The 25,255-nt window shown below is 47.9% G+C and overlaps 2 protein-coding genes across 2 annotated transcripts; both read left to right on the forward strand.

The window, feature by feature from the left end:
* The first annotated feature begins 1,965 nt into the window (after positions 1 to 1,965).
* Positions 1,966 to 8,140, forward strand: TCHH (trichohyalin). The gene is made up of 2 exons (XM_053369756.1): positions 1,966 to 2,103; positions 3,650 to 8,140. The coding sequence occupies exons 1-2, from the start codon at positions 1,966 to 1,968 to the stop codon at positions 8,138 to 8,140; spliced, it is 4,629 nt and encodes a 1,542-aa protein (XP_053225731.1).
* Positions 8,141 to 15,919: 7,779 nt separating this feature from the next.
* Positions 15,920 to 25,102, forward strand: S100A11 (S100 calcium binding protein A11). Its single transcript, XM_053369145.1, has 3 exons — positions 15,920 to 16,046; positions 22,758 to 22,916; positions 24,762 to 25,102. Exons 1-3 carry the CDS (start codon positions 16,044 to 16,046, stop codon positions 24,927 to 24,929), a joined length of 330 nt encoding a protein of 109 aa, XP_053225120.1. The 5' UTR covers positions 15,920 to 16,043; the 3' UTR covers positions 24,930 to 25,102.
* The last annotated feature ends 153 nt before the right edge of the window (positions 25,103 to 25,255 follow it).

Below are 25,255 nucleotides of genomic sequence, written 5' to 3' on the forward strand. Positions count from 1 at the left end.
TATATATCATTTCCCAGAAGTTCTTTACTTTCTTACATTCCCACCACATGTGATAAAATGTTCCTTCTTTTTCTTTACATTTCCAACATTTATTATTTGTCTTATACATTTTAGCTAATTTCACTGGTGTAATATACCATCTATACATCAGTGGTACCTTGTTTTGAGTCTGGGATCTGTTCTGGAGACCCGGACGCTCGACAAAGTGCCGCTCGGTGCACACACACGCAGTTTGCGCTCCTGCACATGCACAAGCAGCAAGCCCAGAAGTAATCCGTTCCGGTACTTCCGTACTGTCCCACCATCTCGTCCTCCGTCTTCCCCTTCTCCTTGCGCCCTTCATCTTTCCCAGCATGAGGGTCTTTTCCAGGGAGTCTTCTCTTCTCATGAGGTGGCCAAAGTCTTGGAGCCTCAGCTTCAGGATCTGTCCTTCCAGTGAGCACTCAGGGCTGGTTTCCTTCAGAATGGAGAGGTTTGATCTTCTTGCTGTCCATGGGACTCTCCAGAGTCTCCTCCAGCAGGCAGACTTGGAGGACCACAATTGCCTGCCCACACACAACCCCCACATGCTTGTTCTAACCCTGTTCTGAATTGTGGAGGGAGGGGATTCCTAGTAAATTAGCCAGACATATCTCCCATGTCAACCAAAAGTTGAAGTTTTACAACAATAAGAAAAGAAAAGAAACTTACAGAGGAAAATAAGAATGAGAAGAGGGGTGGGGTGATGCCAGAAGAATATCACTATGTAGCATCAATGCAGACATGGAACATGAAGGCAGCATATATATTGTTTTTATTTTATTTTATTTATTTTATTATTTTATTTTATAAACAAGAATGTTATACAAATAAGTATACCAAGTTTTCTCATGTCATTTGCATATCACAAAAAAGCATAATAAATGTTGAAAAATATCTACAACGTTTGTTTCATTATTAGTGGTCAATGATTGTTGTGATTTAACAAGTATTTGGGAAAGAAAATGCAGAGGCCTTTACCGATATGTTGAACACATGGTGGATCAAACGAAAATGTTTATCCTAATTCCCTTGCCTTCTTATTATGTGTACACCATCTAGACAGAGATATGGTAAGAATGAAATATGATAAAATAAAATAAGAGAGCATGGGTGTATTGTATCTTATCAATCGCCTTTTCATGTAGCCCATTCTATAACATAAACTGAACTGACCCTCGGTCTGTATTCCTCCATATTCATGAATAATATTAAAGCAAACCAAACTCCTAGTGGTGCAGCAATAAAACTGCTAGCACATTTGCAAAGCTAAGTAGAGTTCGGTATGCTTTCATTGTGCCTAAAACCTGTCATTTGCACTGGACCGAACAGAGATTTTCAGTTTATGGGATATTTTCCTCCAATAAGTCTATCTCAATAAAAAAGTTTTTTATTTTTTATTAAATTTTCTGTTTTACATTTTAGAATATTCATTTAAACAACCTTAGAATATCAACGACTTCCCTTCCTCTCTTTCCATGGTTCGTTTTGCATAACATGTCCCTGCATATTTTACATAAACTAAATGATTCCGTATTCCATTATTACATCCGCCAAAACTCATTTACAGTGGTACCTCGGGTTACATACGCTTCAGGTTACAGACTCCGCAAATGCAGAAATAGTGCTTCAGGTTAAGAACTTTGCTTCAGGATGAGAACAGAAATCGTGCTCCGGCGGTGCGGCAGCATCAGGAGGCCCCATTAGCTAAAGTGGTGCTTCAGGTTAAGAATAGTTTCAGGTTAAGAACGGACCTCTGGAACGAATTAAGTACTTAACCTGAGGTTGCACTGTACACTGTTGAATTTATTTATTTAATTCAATTAAAAAGGGTTGTTGTTTTTTAATTAAGCCATCTGTTTCAGCCCTCAGGGGCGCTGGGGGGGGGAGTATCCTGTGCTAATGGTGACGCTTTCTCTGACTGGTCCCAGCAGAACCCTCGTGAAGATGCCTTACCTCCTGGGCAGCATTTGCACTATCATCGGGGTCTTTTACAAGTATGCAAAGCGTCATGGCGACTGCTCCACCCTGAACAGGAGGGAGATGAAGCGGCTCATCTTGAAGGAGTTTGGTGAGGTCATCAAGGTAAGCTGGAGTTCTGATGGAGAAAGAAGCATCAATTGGTGGGGGGGGGGAGTATTGGCCAGTCTGCCAGGGACAAGGATAGTGCAATCAGGACTCTTCCTCTTATTTAAAAAACGAATAAACCTTTATTGTGCTCTGTTGAAGGTACAAATTCCAAATTAACCTGGTTTTAGTCTATAGTTATTTCATTTTTCTGGAAAAATTTAAATTGCTATTACCGTATTTTTCGCTCTATAAGACGCACCAGACCACAAGACGCACCTAGTTTTTGGAGGAGGAAAACAAGGAAAAAAATTCTGAATCTCAGAAGCCAGAACAGCAAGAGGGATCGCTGCACAGTGAAAGCAGCAACCCCTCTTGCTGTTCTGGCTTCTGGGATAGTTGCGCAGCCTGCATTCGCTCCATAAGACGCACACACATTTCCCCTTATCTTTTTAGCAGGGAAAAAGTGGGTTTTATAGAGCAAAAAATACGGTAATTCTTCTTATTGATGAATCTATTGTTTTCCCTTTTTTGTGAACTGCTTTGAGGGTCTGGGGGTTACAGAAAAGCTGTGTGTAATTTTTATGAAATAATAAATAAATGAAACAAACGGAACAGATGCAACAGGCTCAAGGCAGTTTAATATGCACAGATCATCGTAATACATTCCATCATGTGTGTATTTTCTTTATGGAGTTTCGAGGTGAAGAAGGTAACTCTGAAGGTCCCTGGAGACATTAACCTTTGAACTTGTAGAGTCAATAAGCCCTTTCCATACTTTCTCGAATGGGTCCTTTATCTGTTGTCCGCTTTTGTGTGGCTTGATCTAAAAGAGCATTTTGCCTAGCAAGAGAAGATCAGAAAATATTCCTCTATGCCACAGGAGCGGCAAGGATCCTAATTGCTAAAAACTGGAAAAAAGAAACTGTGCCAACAAAAAAGGAATGGCAAGACAAACTGTCAGAGTATATTGAACTGGCTAGATTAACAGAGGCAATTAGAGATCACACTAGACAAGAGTTTCAAAAAGCATGGGGGAAATGCAGAGAATACTTCACAAAACAGTGCCCTAAAATACACACCTGGACTTGTTTCGATTAATGTCTGCAGGAGACTTTGTGGAAATTTAAGTTATAATTAGAAAAATCTTAATAATTATTCATAAAGGAAACAGCTTATAAGAAGTAAATAAGGAGGCCAGATATAGGATGAAGGAAGTCTTTTATTTGGTTGTTTGTATTGTTGTATGTTATGCTTATTGTATGTTATGCTCACGTTTAATGAGGGTGGATTTCTGTATTGGGGGGGTTATGTTATGTTGTAAATAAAATTTCCAATAAAAATAAAAAAGGTAAAAGAGCATTTTGCCAACGTTTTCCATGCCACTGCTCAGGATGCAAATTCTGCAAGGTATCCCAGTTCTGAGCTACCTGTTTAAGTTTGAGATCTAATTCTCCAAGAACATATCTAACACAACCAAGGTTAGAGAGATCAGGGCTTTTGCTGAGGAAAAGGATTTCAACAGAGCTAAAGGGTAACGCCCTCTGCCTTCTCCATCTTTCAGAACCCTTCTGATCCTGAGACAGTTGAGATGACCTTCCAGCTGCTGGACATCAATGGGGACGGCTTGGTGGACTTCAACGAGTACCTGCTGCTCATCTTCAGAGTGGCCAAGGCCTGCTACAGCCACCTGCAGCCCAGAGAATGCCTCCTTCAGCAGGGAGAAGCCCGTAGAGCCTTACGTGAAAGGGAAACTCGAGGAGAAGGACGAGACGACCACCATCTAAGGGAGGATGAAAGGGAAGGAAGCTATGATCGCGAGAGGCGGGACTCTGACCGCCCACGACTTCGTCAGCTGGAAGCTGCAACTAGAGACGAGGGGAGAAGAGATTCCTTTCCACGGGAGGCTGTTGCCCGAGGAGTTGAGAGGAGCCGTCATGCTCGTGATCTGGAGTTGAGGGATGATCGTGGAAGGGACCGTCCATCCCGTGAGCCTCAGGATTCAGAAAATGAGCATGAGGACTGGCCACGTAAGTCCGAAGAGCAGGCAGATGTGGGGACTCGTCAGCAGCCTCTTGGAGATGAGCCACGTAGGAGTGACGCTGGCCGTCGTCAACTAAGACATAGAGAACCAGAGATGGAAGAGGACCATCAGCGCCAATCGCAGGAGCGTGTCCAGAGAGAAGATGGTGAAAGACGTCCTCTGCTACGTGATCCTCGGCTACGGGAAGGGGGCGAAAGTGAGCGATATTCCCAAGACGCCACACAAAGAGACGAAGATGAGAGGCGACATCAAGCACGAGAGACTGAGCGTCAACTGGAGGAGGAAGAGGACCTGAGAAGGCCACATGTGTCTGGACCACGGATAGATGAAGAAAGCCACAACCGTCGACGTGCAGTACAGGAAATCAGATCTGATTATGGAAGATCTCGCCCATCCCGTGAACCCCGCGAACGGGAAGATGGAAGGAGGGAGGATTACGTACGTGAAGCTGAGCGGAGGTCTAGCAGACGTGACCAGCGTGTATCTGATGCGCGCAGGGATCAAAGATCTGACCGTGAACCAGTAGATTGTGATGATGAACGCCACTCATTTCCTAGAGAGGGCGAGAGGAGATCTAGGTCCCGTGATGCAGAACAAGAGCAGAGAAGGTCTCAGATGCCTGAGGAAGAATATAGAGAGAGACCCAGGTCTAGTGATCCTGACTACAGAGTGGATGAGCAGAGAAGACAGCGTCAATACACAGCCCAGTCTAGAGAAGCTGAGCTCCATGAGCCTGATGTAAGAGAATCTGAACGGAGGAGGCGCCAGCCTGTGGATCAAGACGAGTGGAACAGACCTTATCCACGGGAGTCAACCACCAGAGCAGAGCTGGAAGACCAGCGAGGGTCTCATGATCCAGAACGCAGAGAGCGTCAGTGGAGTGGTCTCCATCCCTACGAACGTAAACCTACAGACGGTGAGAGGAGAAGGCCCCAATCTCGTGAGTCAGAGCTCAGAGAGGGTGACCGGAGAAGGTCCCAAAGACGTGCACAAATTCCAGAAGATGGCAGGAGACGGGAGCAGTGCCATCAGGATGAGGCCCAAGAGGAGGAGAATCTGAGGAGGAGGAGACCCCTGTCTGGTGACCTTGAACCTCGTGACTATGAATCCTGCAGGCCCCAAAGACGTGAGCGAGAACCAAGAGGTGATGGTCAGAGGCGGCAGCAGTATTATGACCCTGAGCCTTTGGACAGAGATGTTGAGAGGAGGATGCCTGAAGCCCCAGAATCTGCTCGACGAGAGGGTAGACGAGGAAGGCAGCAGTATTCTGACCCTGATACCCAAGAAAGAGGGAGCAGGAGAAGGCCACAGTCACGTTATTCTGAGTCCCGGGAAGATGAGAGAAGGAGACCTGAGGAGGCTGACTTCAGTGATGATGAGAGGGAGAGGCCCCAGGCAAGAGAGTCCCTTTCTAGACCAAGAGAAGACGACAGGTGTTATCCATCAGTAGGCAGCCGTAGGGAGTGCGATCGGGGCAGGCGACAGGAATACAGTGGCCAGAGGCGCACTGTTGACCAAAGTGATGATGAACAGGAGAGGCGGGCCCCATTGCGTGACACTGATGCTGCAGATGATGAGCAACGGCAATCCCAGTCACGTGATATTGATACAAGAGACAATCAGCAGCAGAGAAGAACCCAGTCTCGTGACACTAATGGCCAGAGGCGCAGCCAGAGGCGCACTGTTGACCAAAGTGACAATGAACAGGAGAGGCGGGTCCCATTGAGAGACATTGATGCTGAAGATGCTGAACAAAGGCGACCCCAGTCACGTGATACTGAGCCAAGAGACAGTGAGCAGTGGAGGAGGACCCAGTCACGTGACACTGATGGCCAGAGGCGAAGCCAGAGGTGCACTGTTGACCAAAGTCGTGATGAACAGGAGAGGCGGGCCCCATTGCGTGACACTGATGCTGAAGATGCTGAGCAAAGGCGATCCCAGTCATGTGATATTGAGCCAAGAAACAGTGAGCAGCGGAGGAGGACCCAGTCACGTGACACTGATGGCCAGAGGCGCAATGTTGACCAAAGTTATGATGAACAGGAGAGGCGGGCCCCATTGAGAGACATTGATGCTGAAGATGCTGAGCAAAGGCGATCCCAGTCACGTGATACTGAGCCAAGAGACAGTGAGCAGCGGAGAAGAACCCAGTCACGTGACACTGATGGCCAGAGGCGCACTGTTGACCAAAGTCGGGATGAACAGGAGAGGCAGACCCCATTGCATGACATTGATGCTGAAGATGCTGAGCAAAGGCGATCCCAGTCACGTGATACTGAGCCAAGAGACAGTGAGCAGCGGAGAAGAACCCAGTCACGTGACACTGATGGCCAGAGGCGCACTGTTGACCAAAGTCGGGATGAACAGGAGAGGCAGACCCCATTGCGTGACATTGATGCTGAAGATGCTGAGCAAAGGCGATCCCAGTCACGTGATACTGAGCCAAGAGACAGTGAGCAGCGCAGAAGAACCCAGTCACATGACACTGATGCAAGGGACAGTGGTCAGAGGCAAGCGCTGACACGTGATACTAACCAAAGAGATAGTGAACAGCAGCGGAGAGCCCTATCCAGGCACACTGGTGTTAGAGGGAGTAACGAGGAGCAAACCCAGACTCATGAGGTTGACCCAAGACGTGGCGACCAGCGAACCCAAACCCAGTCACATGACACTGAACTAAGAGACAGCCAACAGAGGAGAACCCAGTCACACTACAGCGATGCAACAGATGGTGAGCAGAGAAAAACCCAATCAGGGGACCCAAGGTGTGATGGACAGCAAAGAAGAGCACCATCACAGGACACTGATGCTACAGATGTTGACCGGCGGCAAACCCAGGCCCGTGGCACTGACCCAAGAGAAGGTGAACAGCAAAGGAGACCCCAATCGCGTGACGCTGAACCAGCAGATGTTGACCAGAAGCAGACACCGACACGTGATGCTGACCCCAGAAATGATGAGCAGCGGCGTCGAGTCGTGTCACGGGACACTGAACAAAGCGATGGAGAGCAAAGGCAGACTCAGTTGCACAGTGTGAATGCCAGGATTGCTGCCGCAAGGGACGGCAGGCAGCAAAGACAAGCCGAGTCACGTGACACCGAGCAGGGGGCATCCCGAGAAGAGCCCCGTGATTCTGAACCCAAGGACAATGTTCAAAGGAGGCAAGTTGTGCCAGAAACCCAAGTGGCTCAGCCAAGCAGTGCCCGACAAGCTAAGCCTCTAGCGCAAGACGTTGAGGGGAGCAGAGCACCCCCACGTGAGGTTGCACCCAGTGTTGACATGGCCAGGAGGCCACGACCACGAGAGCAGGAAGCTGCAGAGAGGGTGGTGGGAAGGCAGGGGCCAGCTGAGTCTGGAGAAGCTCAACCAAGACCAAGTGAACGGGAGAGAGCCCAGTCACGTGAGCCTCAGAGGAGCGATGGGGAGCAGGGCAGAGCTCACCCACGTGGGCCTGATCCAAGGCAGTCCACAAGAGGCCTGTGTGGCCTGGAAAGGGCTGAGAGAAGCCAGCCACGTCAGCCGGGGGCCCAGGAAGGAGACTCAAGGAGGCAACAGACTCAAGACCCTGGATCCACTGATGGCAAGACCTCCCAGCCTCGTGAACCACAGGCCGCAGACCGTCAGCGAGGAAGACCCAACACGGAACCCAGAGCTGAAGGCAAATCTGAAGGGAGAGAAGGGGTTCAGGAACAACAGTCTAGGGCGGCCGAACAACGGCAAAACCCAGTTCAGGGTGTATCCTGCAAAGAAGAAAGTGGCTGCCCTGGGTCGATGGAACGGCAGTCCGAGGAGGGTGACCGAAGCAGCCCACAGGCCCGAGAAGCCCAACCGCCGTTGGAGGAGGTTGGAGAGCCTGGCGCAGAAAGACCACCAGGTGGCGCCGTGAGCAAGACCAACCCTGAATCCAGCTCCCAGGAGAAGCCGGGTTTTCTGTGTGGCGACAAAGTGCCGCTGGTTTGCAACCCGCTCTATCAATATCTCCTGGCCCAGAAGAAGCAAGAGCAGCCATAGGCAACCCAGGAAAGATTCGGGCTGAGACCACCACCTCCTCTGCCATCTGTCCATCCACGGTGTGCAATCGAAATCAGGGGTGGGTGACATTTGTGGCCCTCCAGATGTTGTTGGACTCTATCAGCCCCAGCTGGCATGGCCAATGAACAGTCTGGTGGGACTTGGGGCCCAGCAAGATCTGAAGGGCCACAGGTGTCCCCCAAACCCTGCTTTGGGTTGTCTATGATTCTCCTGGGTTCTCATCCACTCTTCTAATCAGCCCTACGTCAGTGGTCCCAACCAATCAGGGAGAGCACACCACTGATGTGTCCCTGGCCTCTTAGATGACAGCCATTATTTTAGATGACCTGTTTCCCTCAGTGGGTCTTCTTCTAATCAGTTCTAATCAGCTCTAAATCAGCCCTTTGCTTCACATAATTGGTATTTATGCTAGCACGCTACCATATATATGTACGCTGAGCATCCCTACTCGAAAAGCATAGTGGTTCATGGCTTACACTTCTCTCTCACAGGACAATCTTACTCGTGTTTACTCTGACGTAAGCCCTGCTACATTCAACAGAGCCAACTCAGATTATGTATGCTTTGAAAGATCAGGATGGACTGGGTTCTGGCATAAACAAATGTTCTAAATTAAGGACCTAGACTACCTATAATTGGGACTGTGCTGAGTTTTTGCCCGCAAAAACCTAAGGACAAAAAGAGGGGTTTTCAAGGGGCAGGAGGAAAGGAAGACACACAAACACCCCTTCTTTATCTTTGTTTGGTGAGATCTTTGTCCTTGGTCACATCTGTTTCTGTTGATAATCTGCTGCCTCGGTGCCATTTAAGTTTTTAAAAATGGCGTTCCTCCTGAGGTGATCCCAGTCAGCCAGGGGTCACGCAGGCACCCACACGCATCATTCATGTGGTCAAACAAGGGCCACGTCAGTACCCCACATGCATCATTCCCAAAATTGTCCCGGCCAATCAGAGACCACGCAGGCACCCACACGCACCATTCTTAAGGCGATCCTAGCCAATCAGGGATCATGTAAGCACAACAGAATTTTGCTTTTCTCCTTCAGAGCTAACACTTGTACTCCTCTGCGGATTTGCGAAAATCGAATAATCGCTCAATAATCACGACTAAAACATTTACGATTAATCTGCTAACGTTGATTGAATCGGGGGGCAGCCCGACTCTTTTCCTGCTTCTGCCAAGGGGATAATGATTGTGGTTTCAGAGGGATTGTAATTAAATGGCTCTGCCTATTAAATTCTGCCCCCTTCAGATGCAACACCTTTCCATCGGCAGCTGGTTGAAGAACAGAACCCTTGTCTCTGACCTCCTTTGCAAGGGGGTTGAGTTGGATTGCTATAGGGGCATGAAGGCAAGGCCCTCCAGTGCTTGCAGCTATAGATCTTCTGTATTATGTCATGGTACTCAATAAATGGCTCTAGAATGAAAGCATTGGCTCCTGTTTCAACCTCTTTTTTTCAACTTAAATGATCAAGGGGGTGCAGCAACTCCTCTTTGTGCTGGGCCCGGGGGTAACCCAAGTAACGTGGTCCAGGTCTGGTCCCAAATCGAAGGGTTCCACGAGGAGTCAGTCCGACAGAGCAAAGGGAGGAAACCAGGCAAGGACAGGTACAGGATCTCAGGCAGGTTCTAGCATACAGCAATGTTGCTCCCGCAACCTGGGGCAAGGTCTGACAGCCTTTTATCTTTGTCTGGGTAACGGCTGGTCCTGATCCCCCGGCGACTCACCTCCCTGTCTCGCCCGAAGGCAAGCACTCCTCCTGCGAGAACTCAGGTCTCTCCTTCTCTCAGACCTCAGTCTCTGCAGCTTGGGAGACGTCGGTGGGTTACTAGACCCAGAGGCCGCCTCAGCCTCCCCTGACCCAACAGGTAGTAGAGTAGCTGTAAGTGATGGCCCAGCTGGAGGCAACGAGGGAATCCCCACATCTGGAGCCAGGGCAGGCTCAGGCCCCGGACTCGGCCCAGCTGGTGCTTGTTGCAGGGGAACCTGTGCAGACTGGGACTCTTCAGGATCAGGCCCCAGACTTGGTTCAGATGATGCCTGAGGCAGAGTATCTGGTGCGGACTGAGACTCCTCTGGCTCTGAGTCCGAGTCCCAGGCCATCACACTCTTTGAGGAAAGGTTGCAACACTTCAGACTTTTTAGTTTAGAGAAAAGGCAAGTAGGAGGAGATATTGCAGAAGCTTTTTGTAAAAAAACACACGATGCACCGCATGGAGAAAGTGGACAGAGAAATGTTTCTCTCCTGCTAGAACTTGTGGGAATCCAGTGAAGCTGAAAGTTGGGAGATCCAGGGCAGATCCAAGAAAGTCCTTCTTTGTGTTAAACTAAGGAACTCGCTGCCTCAGGAAGCTGTGAATGCCACCAACCTGGCTGGCTTTAGAAGAGGCCATCTTGCCCAAGGCAAGGTGCTTCTTTCAAAATGAGATTCAGAAGCGATACAGAAGACACAAATGAGCGAGAAGATTAAATATTTTATTCTAAAACAGCAAGCAATGTATAGTGGTACCTTGGTTTTCGTTAACGAACATTTCGGTTTTCGAACGCCGTAACCCGGAAGTAAATGCTTCTGTTTTTGAACGCGCCTCAGAAGTCGGAACAGTTTCCACTGAGTGTATATGTGTTTTTTTCTCAATTTTCTCTATTAAATTTGCAGACCGCCCTTTGTGCCTCAGTTTTCAAACATTTTGGAGCTCAAAAGGTCTTATGGAACGGATTATGTTCAAGAACCCAAGGTACCACTCTATACATACCAAGCAAGCACTGTTGTAAACAAAATCAATCTGCCCTTTTTCCCTTATGGGGTACCCAAGAGCCCATATAGAGTCCTTACATAAGTTCCCTATTGGTAGGAGAAAATAACAGAGGCCAACCAGAGAATATTGAGAAGCAAAGCAGCTAGTAAGCCTGATCTTTATTGATCTGTTGCAACAGGGTCCTCACTCACCACATGCAGGAGGGAGGAGGAACCCAGAACAAAAGTGTGCCTGCCCTTATACAGTTGTACATTGGGTTAAGTACTTAATTCGTTCTGGAGGTCTGTTCTTAACCTGAAACTGTTCTTAACCTGAAACACCACTTTAGCTAATGGGGCCTCCCGCTGCCGCTGGAGCACGATTTCTGTTCTCATCCTGAAGCAAAGTTCTTAACCTGAAGCACTATTTCTGGGTTAGCGGAGTCTGTAACCTGAAGCGTATGTAACATGAAGCGTATGTAACCCGAGGTACCACTGTATAGACATTTTAAATTGCTCGCCCTGGAGTCCAAGACCACCCCCAGAAACATCATAGATACATCACAGAAGGGGTGCAACTCAAGACCATACCTGGTGCTGCTGGGAGCTGGAGTCCAGGAACATTGTTGAGCTATAATTGCCACCTTCCCTGACTTTGGGCCATGTTGGCTGGGGAATGATGGGAATTTGGAGCAAAATGTTGGCCTGTTCTTATGTGTGTGTGGAGAGGATTTTCAAAAGTGCTCTTTATTTAATCAACCCCATTGACAAATTGCTTCACATAAAATATCCTGAAGTGATTTCACTATATATATAGAGAGAGCAGCTATACTTTAAATCAACAGTAAAAACAATTGCACAATTTCATCCATAGAAGCAATTATAACATATATTTTTTAAATCACACACAATAACAATGGAAAACACTTTCATCTGTAAAGGTATCATCGTACGCAAGGACAATTTCAAATCCAGTGCAAAAATGGTCAGGAAATGAGGAAATCCATCTGCTTTGCTTCTAAATAGGGAAAAGGAGGTCTTCAAATTGGTGCCAGAGAGCGGGTAGAGATGGCTCTTCTCGACCACCAGGTGGAGTCAGAGAGTCAACAATCTGACAGCTGCTTAATTGCCTCTGGGAAGGCGATGATTAATCGCATGAGTCACTGGAAAGTTTGTACAGGGATTTTGTGAAGTTTATTGATTTTCCCCCCTTCTTTCTTGTTGGAACTTGCCCCCATGGAACAGAGAATTTAAAAAAAACACACACACAAGAGAACAGCCTAGCACACACACAATTGCACACTCCTGGGTGTGTAGCTTGACTTCTTCTTCCACCATCTCACTGGCGTTGATCTGAAACCAAGCCATTGTTTTCTCCCCGTCGCCAGGCACTCCCTCGTTTTTCCCCACGATATTTTTGGAATCTGCCCAGGTATCCCAGGTGCAGAGACTTGTTTTCCTTTTGTTTTGTTTTCCTGTAGGAACACAGGATGCTGAATTACTGGTCCATCTCGGCCTACGCTGCCCAGACTCTGACTGGCAGCTCCACGGGGTTTCAGGCAGAGCCTCACCCAACTCTGCTAGAGGACCTCTTTAATGGTTGAGTCTGGGACCTTCTACACCCAAAGCACGGGCTCTCAGGCTGAACTGCAGCCCTTCCCCTGAAAATAAATCAAGTTTCCAGTTCTCATTGTTCTTAAGAAGGGCTGGTTTAAAGGAGAAGTGGCTTTACACTGGTCCGATTTAATATTTGTGTTCTGCTTTTCCCACAGCACATGTTGAGCTCAAAGTGGCTCACAATAATCATAATAACATTTTTTTTTTTAAGTTGCAATCACTATCATACATATCGCACATAAATAAAGCGAACAACAAACTCATCAGAATAATCAATATTCAATAAAGTCGGACAATTGGCCCACCTCGTTCAATACTGTCTACACTGACAGGCAGTGGCCCTCTGGAATCTCAGACAGGGCATCCCCAGTCCTACCTCAAAGGCTGAGCTAAAAGAAAAATCTCTGAAATTTTCCCAGGGCAGTGAGAATTTTCCGCTCAACTCTTTTTTTAAAAAAAATATTTTTAATAAAATTTTGCACGATTTTATCATCACAATGTCATATCACATAACAGAAAAATACAATTCCCATGTCCCACCCCCCTTGTGACTTCCCTCAATTTCCTCTTCTGGTTTTTTATATATTGATTTCTCCTGCTGGTTTTGTTATTCTTACTTTTAAAGCCTTTAAAATAACTCTTATTATCCTCTTGATATTTTAACAACGTTGTTATATTTTCTGTATTTATTTTGGTAGTTGTGTTTAATCAAAACCTGCTAGTGAGTCCATTTCATTACATTGTTTCTGTAAGTATAACATAGAGGTTCTCTGTTTAGGGAACATTACGGGGCTTTAGAATTTCACCAGGGCCTCTTTCATCATTTCTTCTGAAATTTGCAAGACTCTTGCCCTGGAAGGGTGTCACAACCACAAGATCTTCTGTCTGGGCACATTGCAGGGTAAGAAATCTTAGCAGGACCTCTGCCTAGTGACCAAGTCCGCAAAGTCACAGGGAGGGCACAGGCTTCCTGCTAGCTGCCGCCTACCAGATATCGACTCTTGGTTGTTGTTTTCTAAGGTCTTCCTTACAAACAGCCTGTAAAAGCAGAATATATTGGACCCCATTCTGTTTGTTTTAAAAAGGGCTATCTAAGGTATCTAAGGACACGGGTGGCGCTGTGGGTTAAACCACAGAGCCTAGGACTTGCCGATCAGAAGGTCGGCGGTTCGAACCCCTGCGACGCGGTGAGCTCCCGTTGCTCGGTCCCTGCTCCTGCCAACCCAGCAGTTCGAAAGCACGTCAAAGTGCAAGTAGATAAATAGGTACCGCTCCAGCGGGAAGGTAAACGGCGTTTCCATGCGCTGCTCTGGTTCGCCAGAAGCGGCTTAGTCCTGCTGGCCACATGACCCGGAAGCTGTACGCCGGCTCCCTAGGCCGATAAAGCGAGATGAGCGCCGCAACCCCAGAGTCATTTGCGACTGGACCTAAAGGTCAGGGGTCCCTTTACCTTTACCTAAGGTATCTAACTGTTGGAGACGCAATAGGGATAATGCTTCTCTAAAGCGTGGGTTTTTTCATTGTGCTATACAGTGGTACCTCTGGTTGTGAATGGAATCCATTCTGGAGCCCCGTTCGCAACATGAAAGGAATGCAACCCGCGTCTGTGCGTCTTTGCATTCCATCACACTGAGAACACTCACAGATGGGCCATTGCACTGACATTTACAATGATAAGGAATGGAATCTCTCATATAGATATATAGATATATAGATATATAGATATATAGATATATAGATATATAGATATATATAGATATATATATAGATATAGATATGTTGTTGTTGTTGTTGTTGTTGTTGTTGTTGTTGTTTAGTCGTTTAGTCGTGTCCGACTCTTCGTGACCCCATGGACCAGAGCACGCCAGGCACTCCTGTCTTCCACTGCCTCCCGCAGTTTGGTCAAACTCATGCTGGTAGCTTCAAGAACACCATCCAACCATCTCATCCTCTGTCGCCCCCTTCTCCTTGTGCCCTCCATCTTTCCCAACATCAAGGTCTTTTCCAGGGAGTCTTCTCTTCTCCTGAGGGGGCCAAAGTCTTGGAGCCTCAGCTTCAGGATCTGTCCTTCCAGTGAGCACTCAGGGCTGATTTCCTTCAGAATGGAGAGGTTTGCAGTCCATGGGACTCTCAAGAGTCTCACCAGAATTCAAAAGCATCCATTCTTTGGCAGTAGCAGTTACTTCCAGGAAGCTGGCTTTGCATCCCAGTGCACATTCCCAGCTTTCACTCCCACCCCACAGAATAGGGCTCCCCACAGGCCCTTTCACAGAACTGGGCTCAGAAAATACAGCCCTTTTCATGTGGGGTAGGAAAGATTTTTATGCCCGAGGGCTGCATTGCCGCATGCAACCTTCTGGGGGATGCATGTCTGGCAGAGCAAAAAATGTGAACCATCTCCACCACTCTCAGGCCTCACTCCACACACACACACACACACACACACACACACACACAGCCACACAACCAGTGATGCTCGGTAGACCCTGAATGTCGGGTATCTGATTGAAAGGGGGGAAATGGGGAGAGGGAAACAGGAGAGGGGAGAGAGGGGAAAGCCTTGCTTAGAAGGAATGGCTGTCTGGAAGCCTCCAGCACTTCCGATAGGCAAGAGGTTATACTGCAACTTTTTGTTGCAGCACACATCTTTTTTTGGTAACATAATAAGGAACTAGCTATTGCAGAATGCATGAACACAACAGAGGCAACAAAGAGCCTTTGGCAACGGGTAATACAAGTGGCGATGGAGAAACTCTTCTTGGTCTGGTGACAGGAGGAGTCCAGTTACTCAAGAGGAATGTCCTCTTTCCCCTGCAAAATATCGAATCTTTGTCTCCTTAGATCCTCTCCAGCCCTTAGCTAGAAATGGAGTTTGAGGGCTGCTGAGAGATTGGGATGGTGTCTCAGTATCGCTTTGACATTGCCTCTAAACTGCTGGGCTGGCTTGCCACCTATTCAGCCTGTAGATTCGTGAATCGGGGCCCTTTGGTCTGATCCAGCTGATGGATATCTTTGAATATCTAAAGGGTGGTCACCTGGAAGATATTTTGATCAAGCTGAACAGAGGCTTTAGCTGAGAAGCTGAATCTCAGAGTTCCCCTGACTCTGAGAAAAGGGGAGCCTCGCCTGTTGGATTCCTGCCTGCCTGCACAGCGCCGCAACCAGAAAATTTATATATACAGAAAGAGGGAGGGGGGGTGTGGAGAGATAACAGGGAAGCCAAGAGAAACAAACTTTCCTGCCTCCCCCTCCATCTCACATTCCTGAGCGAATAAGGAAGGTGGGGCTTGTATGCTCTCCAAACAGGCAAGTCTGGCTTTGTCATTTCAAAGCAATTGCTCAAGCGAGGAGGGAAAGGGGGAGGCCGTCTTTTTAACGGGGGGGGGGGAGCAGGGCGTTGGCTGGGCTGGGAGGGGCCACAGAGCCACCCGTTGCGCATCAAATCCCTTGCTCAGAGCTAGCTTTCCAACTCAGCGGCCGGCCAGCCAAGTCTCTGCGTCCTATCGACTGACACACTTTCTCCAGCACTATGGTAAGTTGACGCCCTGGCGCTTGGCACTCCTTGCAAGAGGGCAGAGGGATTTATGTGCCATGATGCGCAGGAACAGGGGAAGGGAGAACTCTCGTCCAGTTTTTCTAACGAGACAGCAGGCCCAGAAAGTTGGTTTCCGTTTACTGGGGAGGCAAAGCAGGGAGTAGAAAGGGCTTTGGCAGAGAGCTCATCCTCTCCGATTGAGGCTCCTGGAAGACACGCATGGCGCATAGCTGAGCCCTGTGGGCTCCAATTCTAGTTTTCCTCATTCGTTCGTGTTTGTCGCATGTAAGATGCCGCACGTTCCCTGCAGCAAACATTTCAATTGGGGAGGGAAGGCGCATGGCGGCGCATGGCGGTGCATGGTGGCGCATAGCTATGAGCCAGAGAGCCATGCATGGCCATGGTGTTTGCTGGTGCTGTTTTTCTAGAAGAATGAGCTGCCTACATCTCACCATGAACACCTCCCTCATTCTCTTATAATGGCAATGAGAGGTGCCGGAACCGAGTTCTGGTGAGCTGGGGAAAAATGCTCTGATGTTTGGAGAGAGGTGCGCCTCCCTTTCACTTTGAAACATGGCGGGCACACCCAACGTCTGAGATGCATGTCTTCCCTCAAAGGGCTGCAGGCCACAGATAGGGGGCCTGGCTGGATCCCACCAGAACCACTCAGAGCAAGGGTCAAAAATTGGCATTATTATCATAATAAGACCTCTGGAATCATTCCTGGCTAGTTTCAGTTGTGCTCAAGGGAGACCTAGGTAAGGGCGTGGCTGCATTTGCCACCTTGAGACATGCACACACACCCATAGCGCACAGCACATCAGCTTGTGCGCCTCTATGCGCTGTAAAGGACGATGAGCATTTTGAGGCCAGCAAAACGCCACAGATCCCAGGGCAGGGAGACATCAGCATGTAACAGGATTCCCACTCTGGCAGCTGTTCAACAGGTGAAGCTTTCGTTTCTTGCATGCGTGCACAGCAAGGCCTCTTGGATTTCTGCCTGCCATGTGGCATGCGCACCTTTACCATGAAGGAAAAGACGACAACCCGCCATTTAATCTGTGCAAGGAGAGGTATTCAACAGGTACATCCTGCCCCGGTGCTGTTTCGCCTTACTGTTAAAAGCTTCACCTGTTGAGTGTCTCCCAAGGCTGATCTCCCACACCAGCGCACTGAGCTCTCCGTCTCTCGCCTTGGCGCACATGTGCCGGGAGGGTGCCATATTTCAGTTTTCTACCTCGAACAAGTTGCTACTGAAAACGCAGAGAAGGCCAAGCCTCCTTTCAGTGGTCTGCTGTTGCTGTAGTCTTTCCACACAGAAAAGAAAAGTCAAATAAATAAAATTGCCCAATTGAGTTGAGCAAGCAGAAGAGCTGTTGCGTCGGGCACGGTAACGCCATGGATATATTCTGGACTCCTTCTGGGCCCCGAACAAGAGCACTTAATGTTCCTAACCCTAATCTGCAGGTTGCCATCCAATTGGATTTTATTCTGATCCTGATCTGATTTTAAGATGTATTTTAATTGATTGCCCAATTTAATGTTAATGTGTTGTACACTTGATGTTAGCCGCTCTGAGCCCGATTTTGGCTGGGGAGGGCGGGGTATAAATAAAAATGTATTATTATTATTATTACATATAATTTTTATTGAGTTTTCATATTTAATCACATCTCATTACACAAATCTATAACATAAAACATTGCTCATACTGAGCATTGACTTCCTTTCCCCCCTCTTTCTGACTTCCAAACATTTTTTACTAAATTCTCGCATTTCTATAATCACTTTTTATATAATCATTTTTTACCTTAAAGCTTCTTCTTTTTTATGATAATTACCTCTTTATATGTAAATCAGGTCCTTCTTTTCACATTACAAAACATTTCAGTTTAAGCCTACAAACGTTTTCAAATGTTTACAATTATTACTATTATTATTAGGGCTAAGGAGGTGGAGATTTAGCACCCAAACTGAAATCTCTCCACCTTCAGAGTCAGGAAGCCTCTCAATACCAGTTGCTGCGACTCACAAGTAGGGAGGGTTGCTGTGATTCAGGCTTCCTGCTGGGGTGTCTGGTTGGCCACTGCAAGGACAAGATGCTGGACTAGGTGGGTCTCCTTGGACCTGATCCGGCAGCTGGGCTTTTCTGACGTTCTTATGGAACCTCCAGGTCCACAGGCAGTCTATCTGGATTCCTATAGGGTATCTGGCCACTGCCAGAATCAGGGTGCTGGACCAAATGGGCCCCCTCAGGGCCTGATCCAAATTCAGGGCTCTTCTTGTGATCTTAGCCTGCTGTTCTCTTGAGCCACCAGGATATTGGATTACAGAAGCGCTGAGAAGAGTTGGCAGCTTTTCTCTTTCAGCCAAAAAAGGCCGTGTTATTTTAGCTCCGTGCATTTCCGGGGAATGGGGGTTAGGAGACAATAGCGGCTGGAAGAATGAGGAAGAAATGCTTATTCGTCATACTTCCCTTTCAAACATGCTCTCCCCCCCCCCACAATGATGCCAATTGTTCCTCCCCTCTGTGTGGCTCATCCGAGGGGTTGCCAACTTCCTTGCAGCCTAACTGCGCTTCCAACAGGCAGAAACCCAACACAGAGAGTTCCTCACCTGGCGGGGAACCTTGAGCTCTGAATCCACGAGGAACTGCCCTTTCCCCTATTCAATTGCCCCTGTTTAAAGAATCGCAGAATTTTAGAGTTCGAAGGGAAGGAACCGCAACTGAAGAGTCCTTATTCAATTCCTCATGACACCCCAAGTCATAAATTAGTAACTGCAGAAATTCCACAGCTCCAATAGAGCCTCTCTCTTGCATGCCAGAGGACCCAAGCAGGGCGGGGAATCTCCCCTGCCTGGAACCCTGGAATGATGCTGCCAGCCCGTGTAGACAGTATCAAGCTAAATGGGCCAGTGGCCTGGCTCAGCATAAGGCAGCTTCTTACATCCCCTGCAAAAATAAAAACGTGGGCATCTTTAATGCCCCTCCTTCAAAACCCTTTTACCTGCAACCATGAGGACTGGAATCTTACTTTAATTTGGGGGGAAGAAGAGGCATATCTAAGCAGCTGCCAGTCAGTGCCAAGAAGACTGAGCTAGGCAGATCCTGACTCAGTAGAAGGCTGATTCCGATGTTCTGCCTTCCAGGTTTTCGTCACACAAGGGCAAAAAAAAATTGGCTAGGCTGGAAAGGAGGACCAAGGGATCATCTGCCTCCTTCTCCTCTCCTCCCCCCCCCCAGACACAACCCACAAATTTCATCCAGACCCACCCAAGTTTCCCATCCACCCACCCGGTCCGCTCATTCCTTTGCTCTGAGCAAACAGGCCGTTTCACACAGGCTTTCTTGGCAGGGCAGAGTCAGCGCGGGAGCAGCTCCCAAAAATGACTCATCACCCATGACCCACACACACTCCACCCCACCCCATCGCTGCCCCAGGGCTCCTCTCTCTCTCTCTCTTTCTCTCTCTCTCACTCAGAGGCTGCAAGGACACATAAGGCCACTAGAGTGCGGAATGAGGGCAGCTTATATTTCTTTGGATTTGGTCTAAATTTATTCCCTGCCTACCCATTCCACTTTTGTCCTCCCAGGAGCTCAAGGGGGGGACATGCACAATTCTTCCCCCTCCCCATTTTATCCTCACAACAACCTGGTGAGGTAGGCTAGGCTGAGAGATGGAGATGGGCCTCAGGGTCGACAACCGAACGAGAATAGGAGTATAGCATCTAGGGAAGTAATAGTGCCACTCTATTCTGCTCTGGTCAGACCTCACCTGGAGTACTGTGTCCAGTTCTGGGCACCACAGTTCAAGAAGGACACTGACAAACTGGAACGTGTCCAGAGGAGGGCAACCAAAATGGTCAAAGGCCTGGAAACGATGCCTTATGAGGAACAGCTAAGGGAGCTGGGCATGTTTAGCCTGGAGAAGAGGAGGTTAAGGGGTGATATGATAGCCATGTTCAAATATATAAAAGGATGTCACATAGAGGAGGGAGAAAGGTTGTTTTCTGCTGCTCCAGAGAAGCGGACACGGAGCAATGGATCCAAACTACAAGAAAGAAGATTCCACCTAAACATTAGGAAGAACTTCCTGACAGTAAGAGCTGTTTGACAGTGGAATTTGCTGCCAAGGAGTGTGGTGGAGTCTCCTTCTTTGGAGGTCTTTAAGCAGAGGCTTGACAACCATATGTCAGGAGTGCTCTGATGGTGTTTCCTTCTTGGCAGGGGGTTGGACTCCATGGCCCTTGTGGTCTCTTCCAACTCTATGATTCTATGATTCTATGATTCTAATCTGAACCCGGCTCTGCCAAAAGTCCTATTTGATAGCAGGAAGGCTTCCCAGATGCTGGGAATATCAGGTGCGGAGAGGGCTCAGCTGGATTAGACACCCCCCCTTTAGACTGATCTAGCCAGGGTCTTCCAGTGTTCTGCTGGGAGAGATCATCAGGAGGTTTGGGCTGGGTGTCCATCAATATGCAGATGATACCCAGCTCTACCTCTCTTTTAAATCGGAACCAGTGAAGGCGGTGAAGGTCCTGTGTGAGTGTCTGGGGGCAATTAGAAGATGGATGGCAACCAACAGATTGAGGTTGAATCCTGACAAGACAGAAGTACTGTTCTCGAGGGACAGGGGGCAGGCAGGTGGTCCTGAATGGGGCAACTGTGCCCTGAAGGACCGGGTGCGCAGCCTGGGAGTCATTTTGGACTCACAGCTGTCCATGGAGGCACAGGTCAATTTTGCATCCAGGGCAGCTGTTTATCAGCTCCATCTGGTATGCAGGATGAGACCCTCCCTGCCCGCAGACTGTCTTGCCAGAGTGCTGCATGCTCCGGTTATCTCCCGCTTGGACTACTGCAATGCACTCTACGTGGGGCTACCTTTGAAGGTGACCCGGAAACTACAACTAATCCAGAATACGGCAGCTAGACTGGTGACTGGGAGCAGCCGCTGAGACCACACAACACTGGTCTTGAAAGACCTGCATTGGCTCCCAGTACGTTTCTGAGCACAATTCAAAGTGTTGGTGCTGACCTTGAAAGCCCTAAACGGCCTCAGTCCAGTATACTTGAAGGAGCGTCTTGACCCCCATCGTTCTGCCCGGACACTGAGGTCCAGCTCCGAGGGCCTTCTGGCAGTTCCCTCACTGCGAGAAGTGAGGCTACAGGGAACCAGGCAGAGGGCCTTCTCGGTGGTGGCGCCTGCCCTGTGGAACGCCCTCAATTAAGATGTGAAGGAAATAAGCAGCTATCCTCTATTTAAAAGACATCTGAAGGCAGCCCTGTTTAGGGAAGTTTTTAATATTTGATGTTGTAATTTTTTTAACACTCGATTGGGAGCCGCCCAGAGTGGCTGGGGAAACTCAGCCAGATGGGCGGGGTATAAATAATAAATAATTATCATTATTACTATTACTATTATTATTATTATTATTATTATTATTATTATTATATTGAAGAATATCTAGTAAAGCATAATAAACTCTATTGTTGCATCAGTGGCAGAATACACACAGAGAGAGAAACTAGCCGCCAGTCTACAGGTGCTCTGACGGTAGAGGCTGCTCCCATTAGGTCAAATGGGCAACTGCCCCACAGCAGTCCCCATCTGCCTGCCTTCTTACTCACAACCAGCCCAGGGAGCCCTGCCTGTCTGTTTCCTCCTCCTTATCCTTGATGTTGCTCTTGTCAAACTCATCAGAAAGGAGAAGCATGAGGACAAAACTAGAATTAGTGGTCACCGCCTGCCATTGGCTCTCTGGCGCCCCCTACTGCCAGGCTCCCTGCCTTCCACCCTACCAGTTTCAACAGTCACCAGACAACCAAATTGCAGGGGGAAAGCCCAGTTAAAAGTTTACTGTACTTGCAAAAAGGTTATGGGTTGCTCTGGAGCATTAAGTACTGTATTTTTTGCTCTATAAGACTCACTTTTTTCCCTCCTAAAAAGTAAGGGGAAATGTGTGTGCGTCTTATGGAGCGAATGCAGGCTGTGCAGCTATCCCAGAAGCCAGAACAGCAAGAGGCATTGCTGCTTTCACTGCACAGCGATCCCTCTTGCTGTTCTGGCTTCTGGGATTCAGAATATTTTTTTTCTTGTTTTCCTCCTCCAAAAACTAGGTGCGTCTTGTGGTCTGGTGCGTCTTATAGAGCGAAAAATACGGTAATTGCAGCCACTGGGATAACGGCAACCGTGGAAGAAAGACTGTTAACTACCAAACTTTTAGAAGACATCTGAAGGCAGCCCTGTTTAGGGAAACTTTTAATGTTTAATAGGTTATTGTATTTTAGTGTTTGGTTGGAAGCTGCCCAGAGTCGCTGGGGAAACCCAGACAGATGGGCAGGGTATAAATAATAAATTGTTATTATTATATTATTATTTTGTTTTGTGGGGGGTTTTTGTTTTCCTTTCTTTCTTTTTTCCTTTCCTCTTTTCTTTTTTTGTGCCTCCTTTCTTGGGTCTTTCTCTTTTTGATTGTTAAGAAGGAGATAAAGAGATAAAAAGTGTAATACGAAAACTTCAGTAAGTCAAAAGTGACGTTGTGCAATTTTTCTATTGCTATTTACAGTATATATTATTAAAATTGGTGAATTGTAATGAACTGATGTAACAATTACTGTGTCCCCCCCCCCCGCCTTTGTTGTTGTGGAATTCTAAATAAAGTATTATTCTTCTCTTAAAAAAACAAATCACTCTTTCGTTCCTCCAGTCGTCCAAGTACCCTGTCGGTCCCACGGAAACAGAGCGCTGCATCGAATCGCTCCTCGCCGTTTTCCAGCGCTATGCCGGCCGGGATGGCAACGCCTGTACCCTGTCCAAAAGGGAGTTCCTGACCTTCATGAACACTGAGCTGGCGAGTTTCAGCAAGGTATGTTTTCCAAAGGTTCTGGAGCAGAGAAGGTTGGTCTCTTTGGGCGAATGGGCATTGCCCCACCATCCTCTGCCTGCCTTCTGACTTCTGACCAGCCCAGAGGATGGAGCTGTCTATCAGTTTCCTCCTCCTCAGTCTCAGCGTTGACCCCTTCTAGGACTGAACAGGGAGGAGGGTGAGAACAAAACCAGAATTTGTCTACCATCGGCACTCTGGCGCCACCTACTGCTGGGCTCCCTTCCTTCCAGCCTACCAGCATCCATGGTCTGGGAAGGTGTCAAAATTATAAACCGATGGACCTCCAGATGTTTCTTCAACTTTCCCACAGTGAGAAAGTAGAAATAGACCAGAGACAAGGAGCCAGAGAGGGAGGGAAGGTCAAGAAGCAATCTAAGAAATCAGGGAACACGCACCAAAGATAACCGAGGATGAATGAATGGATTTTATCATTTTGGTCACAGACCAGTTCTAGCCCACATACAATATCAAGGAAGTCATAAAACACGATAGGGATACATTTGAATTTACAATTAGGTATAACAGAGACAATACAAGTATAGCAACAGTTTTTAAATATATAAATTTAAACTTAGACCGAGGATGCAGGAACACTCTGGAACTCAGACTGTATCGCTCAAGAAAGGGGCAGAATATGAAGGTCATTTCTACTCCCAGACTATGAAATTCCCAGAGTGGTTAAACCAGGCATGTCCAAAGTCCGTTTCGGGGGCCTAATCCGGCCCACTGGTCAATTTAATCCGGCCCTTGCGGCAATTTATTTCCTGGGGTAAAACCCTAAAAAAAACCTGAACAACTTCAATCCTAAAAAAAAGGTCAACAACTTTGGTTGGCCCCTTGGCCGGCCCTCACAGCCCTCCACTTCTTCAAATCCGGCCCTCTTTGAAAAAAGTTTGGACACCACTGCAGAAGCGGAGAAGGGCAGATTTTGTTCACAACATGGAGAAGGAGGTTCAGTGGGAAGAGTCCTGGCAGAAGGTCCCAGGTTCAGTCCCGGCGTGGCTTGGAAGGCTGCCGCCTGAAATCTTGGAAAGCATAGACCATGGGTTGGCAACCTAAGGCCCGGGGGCCAGATGCGGCCCAATCGCCTTCTAAACCTTGGTTGGCCTTTTGGCCGGCTCTCACGGCCCTTCACCATCAAAAGTTTGGACACCACTGGGTTAAACAATCAGTCCCTCTTCACGGGGGAACTCTGGGAAATGTAGCTCCGGGAGGGGAATTGGAGTCTCCTGACAACTCTCAGCACCCATAACAAACTACAACTCCCAGGATTCTTTGGGGGAAGCCATGACTGTTTATCGTGGCACCGTGGTGCTTTCAATGTATGGGGTGTGTGTGTGTGTGTGTGTGTTAAGAGGAACGGCTAAGGGAGCTGGGCATGTTTAGCCTGGAGAAGAGGAGGTTAAGGGGTGATATGATAGCCATGTTCAAATATATAAAAGGATGTCACATAGAGGAGGGAGAAAGGTTGTTTTCTGCTGCTCCAGAGAAGCGGACACGGAGCAATGGATCCAAACTACAAGAAAGAAGATTCCACCTAAACATTAGGAAGAACTTCCTGACAGTAAGAGCTGTTTGACAGTGGAATTTGCTGCCAAGGAGTGTGGTGGAGTCTCCTTCTTTGGAGGTCTTTAAGCAGAGGCTTGACAACCATATGTCAGGAGTGCTCTGATGGTGTTTCCTGCTTGGCAGGGGGTTGGACTCGATGGCCCTTGTGGTCTCTTCCAACTCTATGATTCTATGATTCTATGATTCTATGTGTGTATGTGTTGCATAGCCTTATGAAGATTGAATCCTCTTCTAAAACTCCTCCCTGCCTTTCAGAATCAGAAAGACCCGGGTGTCCTCGATCGCATGATGAAGAAGCTTGACATGAACAACGATGGACAGCTGGACTTTGGCGAGTTCTTGAACCTCATTGGGGGCTTGGCCCAGGCCTGCCACAGCCAGGTGCTGGCATCCCCCACAGCTGGTGTCCCCCCAAAACCATGAAACACCCCAATTTTTTGGCCCTTCCGAGCCAAGACCAATGTCTTCCCAAACATTCCAAAATCTAGCACTTCTGTGAGTCTCCAAAACACAAGCCACATCCGACACGGAAAAGCGAGCGGCCCTCTCGTCATATATTATTTTTTTCTCAATAAAACGGATGGGTTAAACACAAAGGTCTCGTTATTTTCTGTACAAAGCAGCCGGATGGAAGCATTTGACTGCACTCTTGCCAGAGGACTTAGCCATGTGAGGCCCCTGCCCCAAAATTCTGAACTTCCCCCTTTTTTTAACAATTTAAAAATAAGTCTCTTTAGTCCTTTGGAGAC

The sequence above is a fragment of the Podarcis raffonei genome, chromosome 16, assembly GCF_027172205.1.
Source record: "Podarcis raffonei isolate rPodRaf1 chromosome 16, rPodRaf1.pri, whole genome shotgun sequence".
NCBI lineage: Eukaryota > Metazoa > Chordata > Lepidosauria > Squamata > Lacertidae > Podarcis > Podarcis raffonei.

What these genes read in the sequence shown, in the direction of transcription:
- TCHH (XM_053369756.1), top strand. Translation starts at nt 1,966, where the DNA reads ATGCCTTACCTCCTGGGCAGCATTTGCACTATCATCGGGGTCTTTTAC. An exon ending in AGTTTGGTGAGGTCATCAAG is followed by an intron (nt 2,104 to 3,649) that starts GTAAGCTGGAGT and finishes TCCATCTTTCAG; the next exon opens with AACCCTTCTGATCCTGAGAC.
- S100A11 (XM_053369145.1), top strand. An exon ending in AGCTGGCGAGTTTCAGCAAG is followed by an intron (nt 22,917 to 24,761) that starts GTATGTTTTCCA and finishes CCTGCCTTTCAG; the next exon opens with AATCAGAAAGACCCGGGTGT.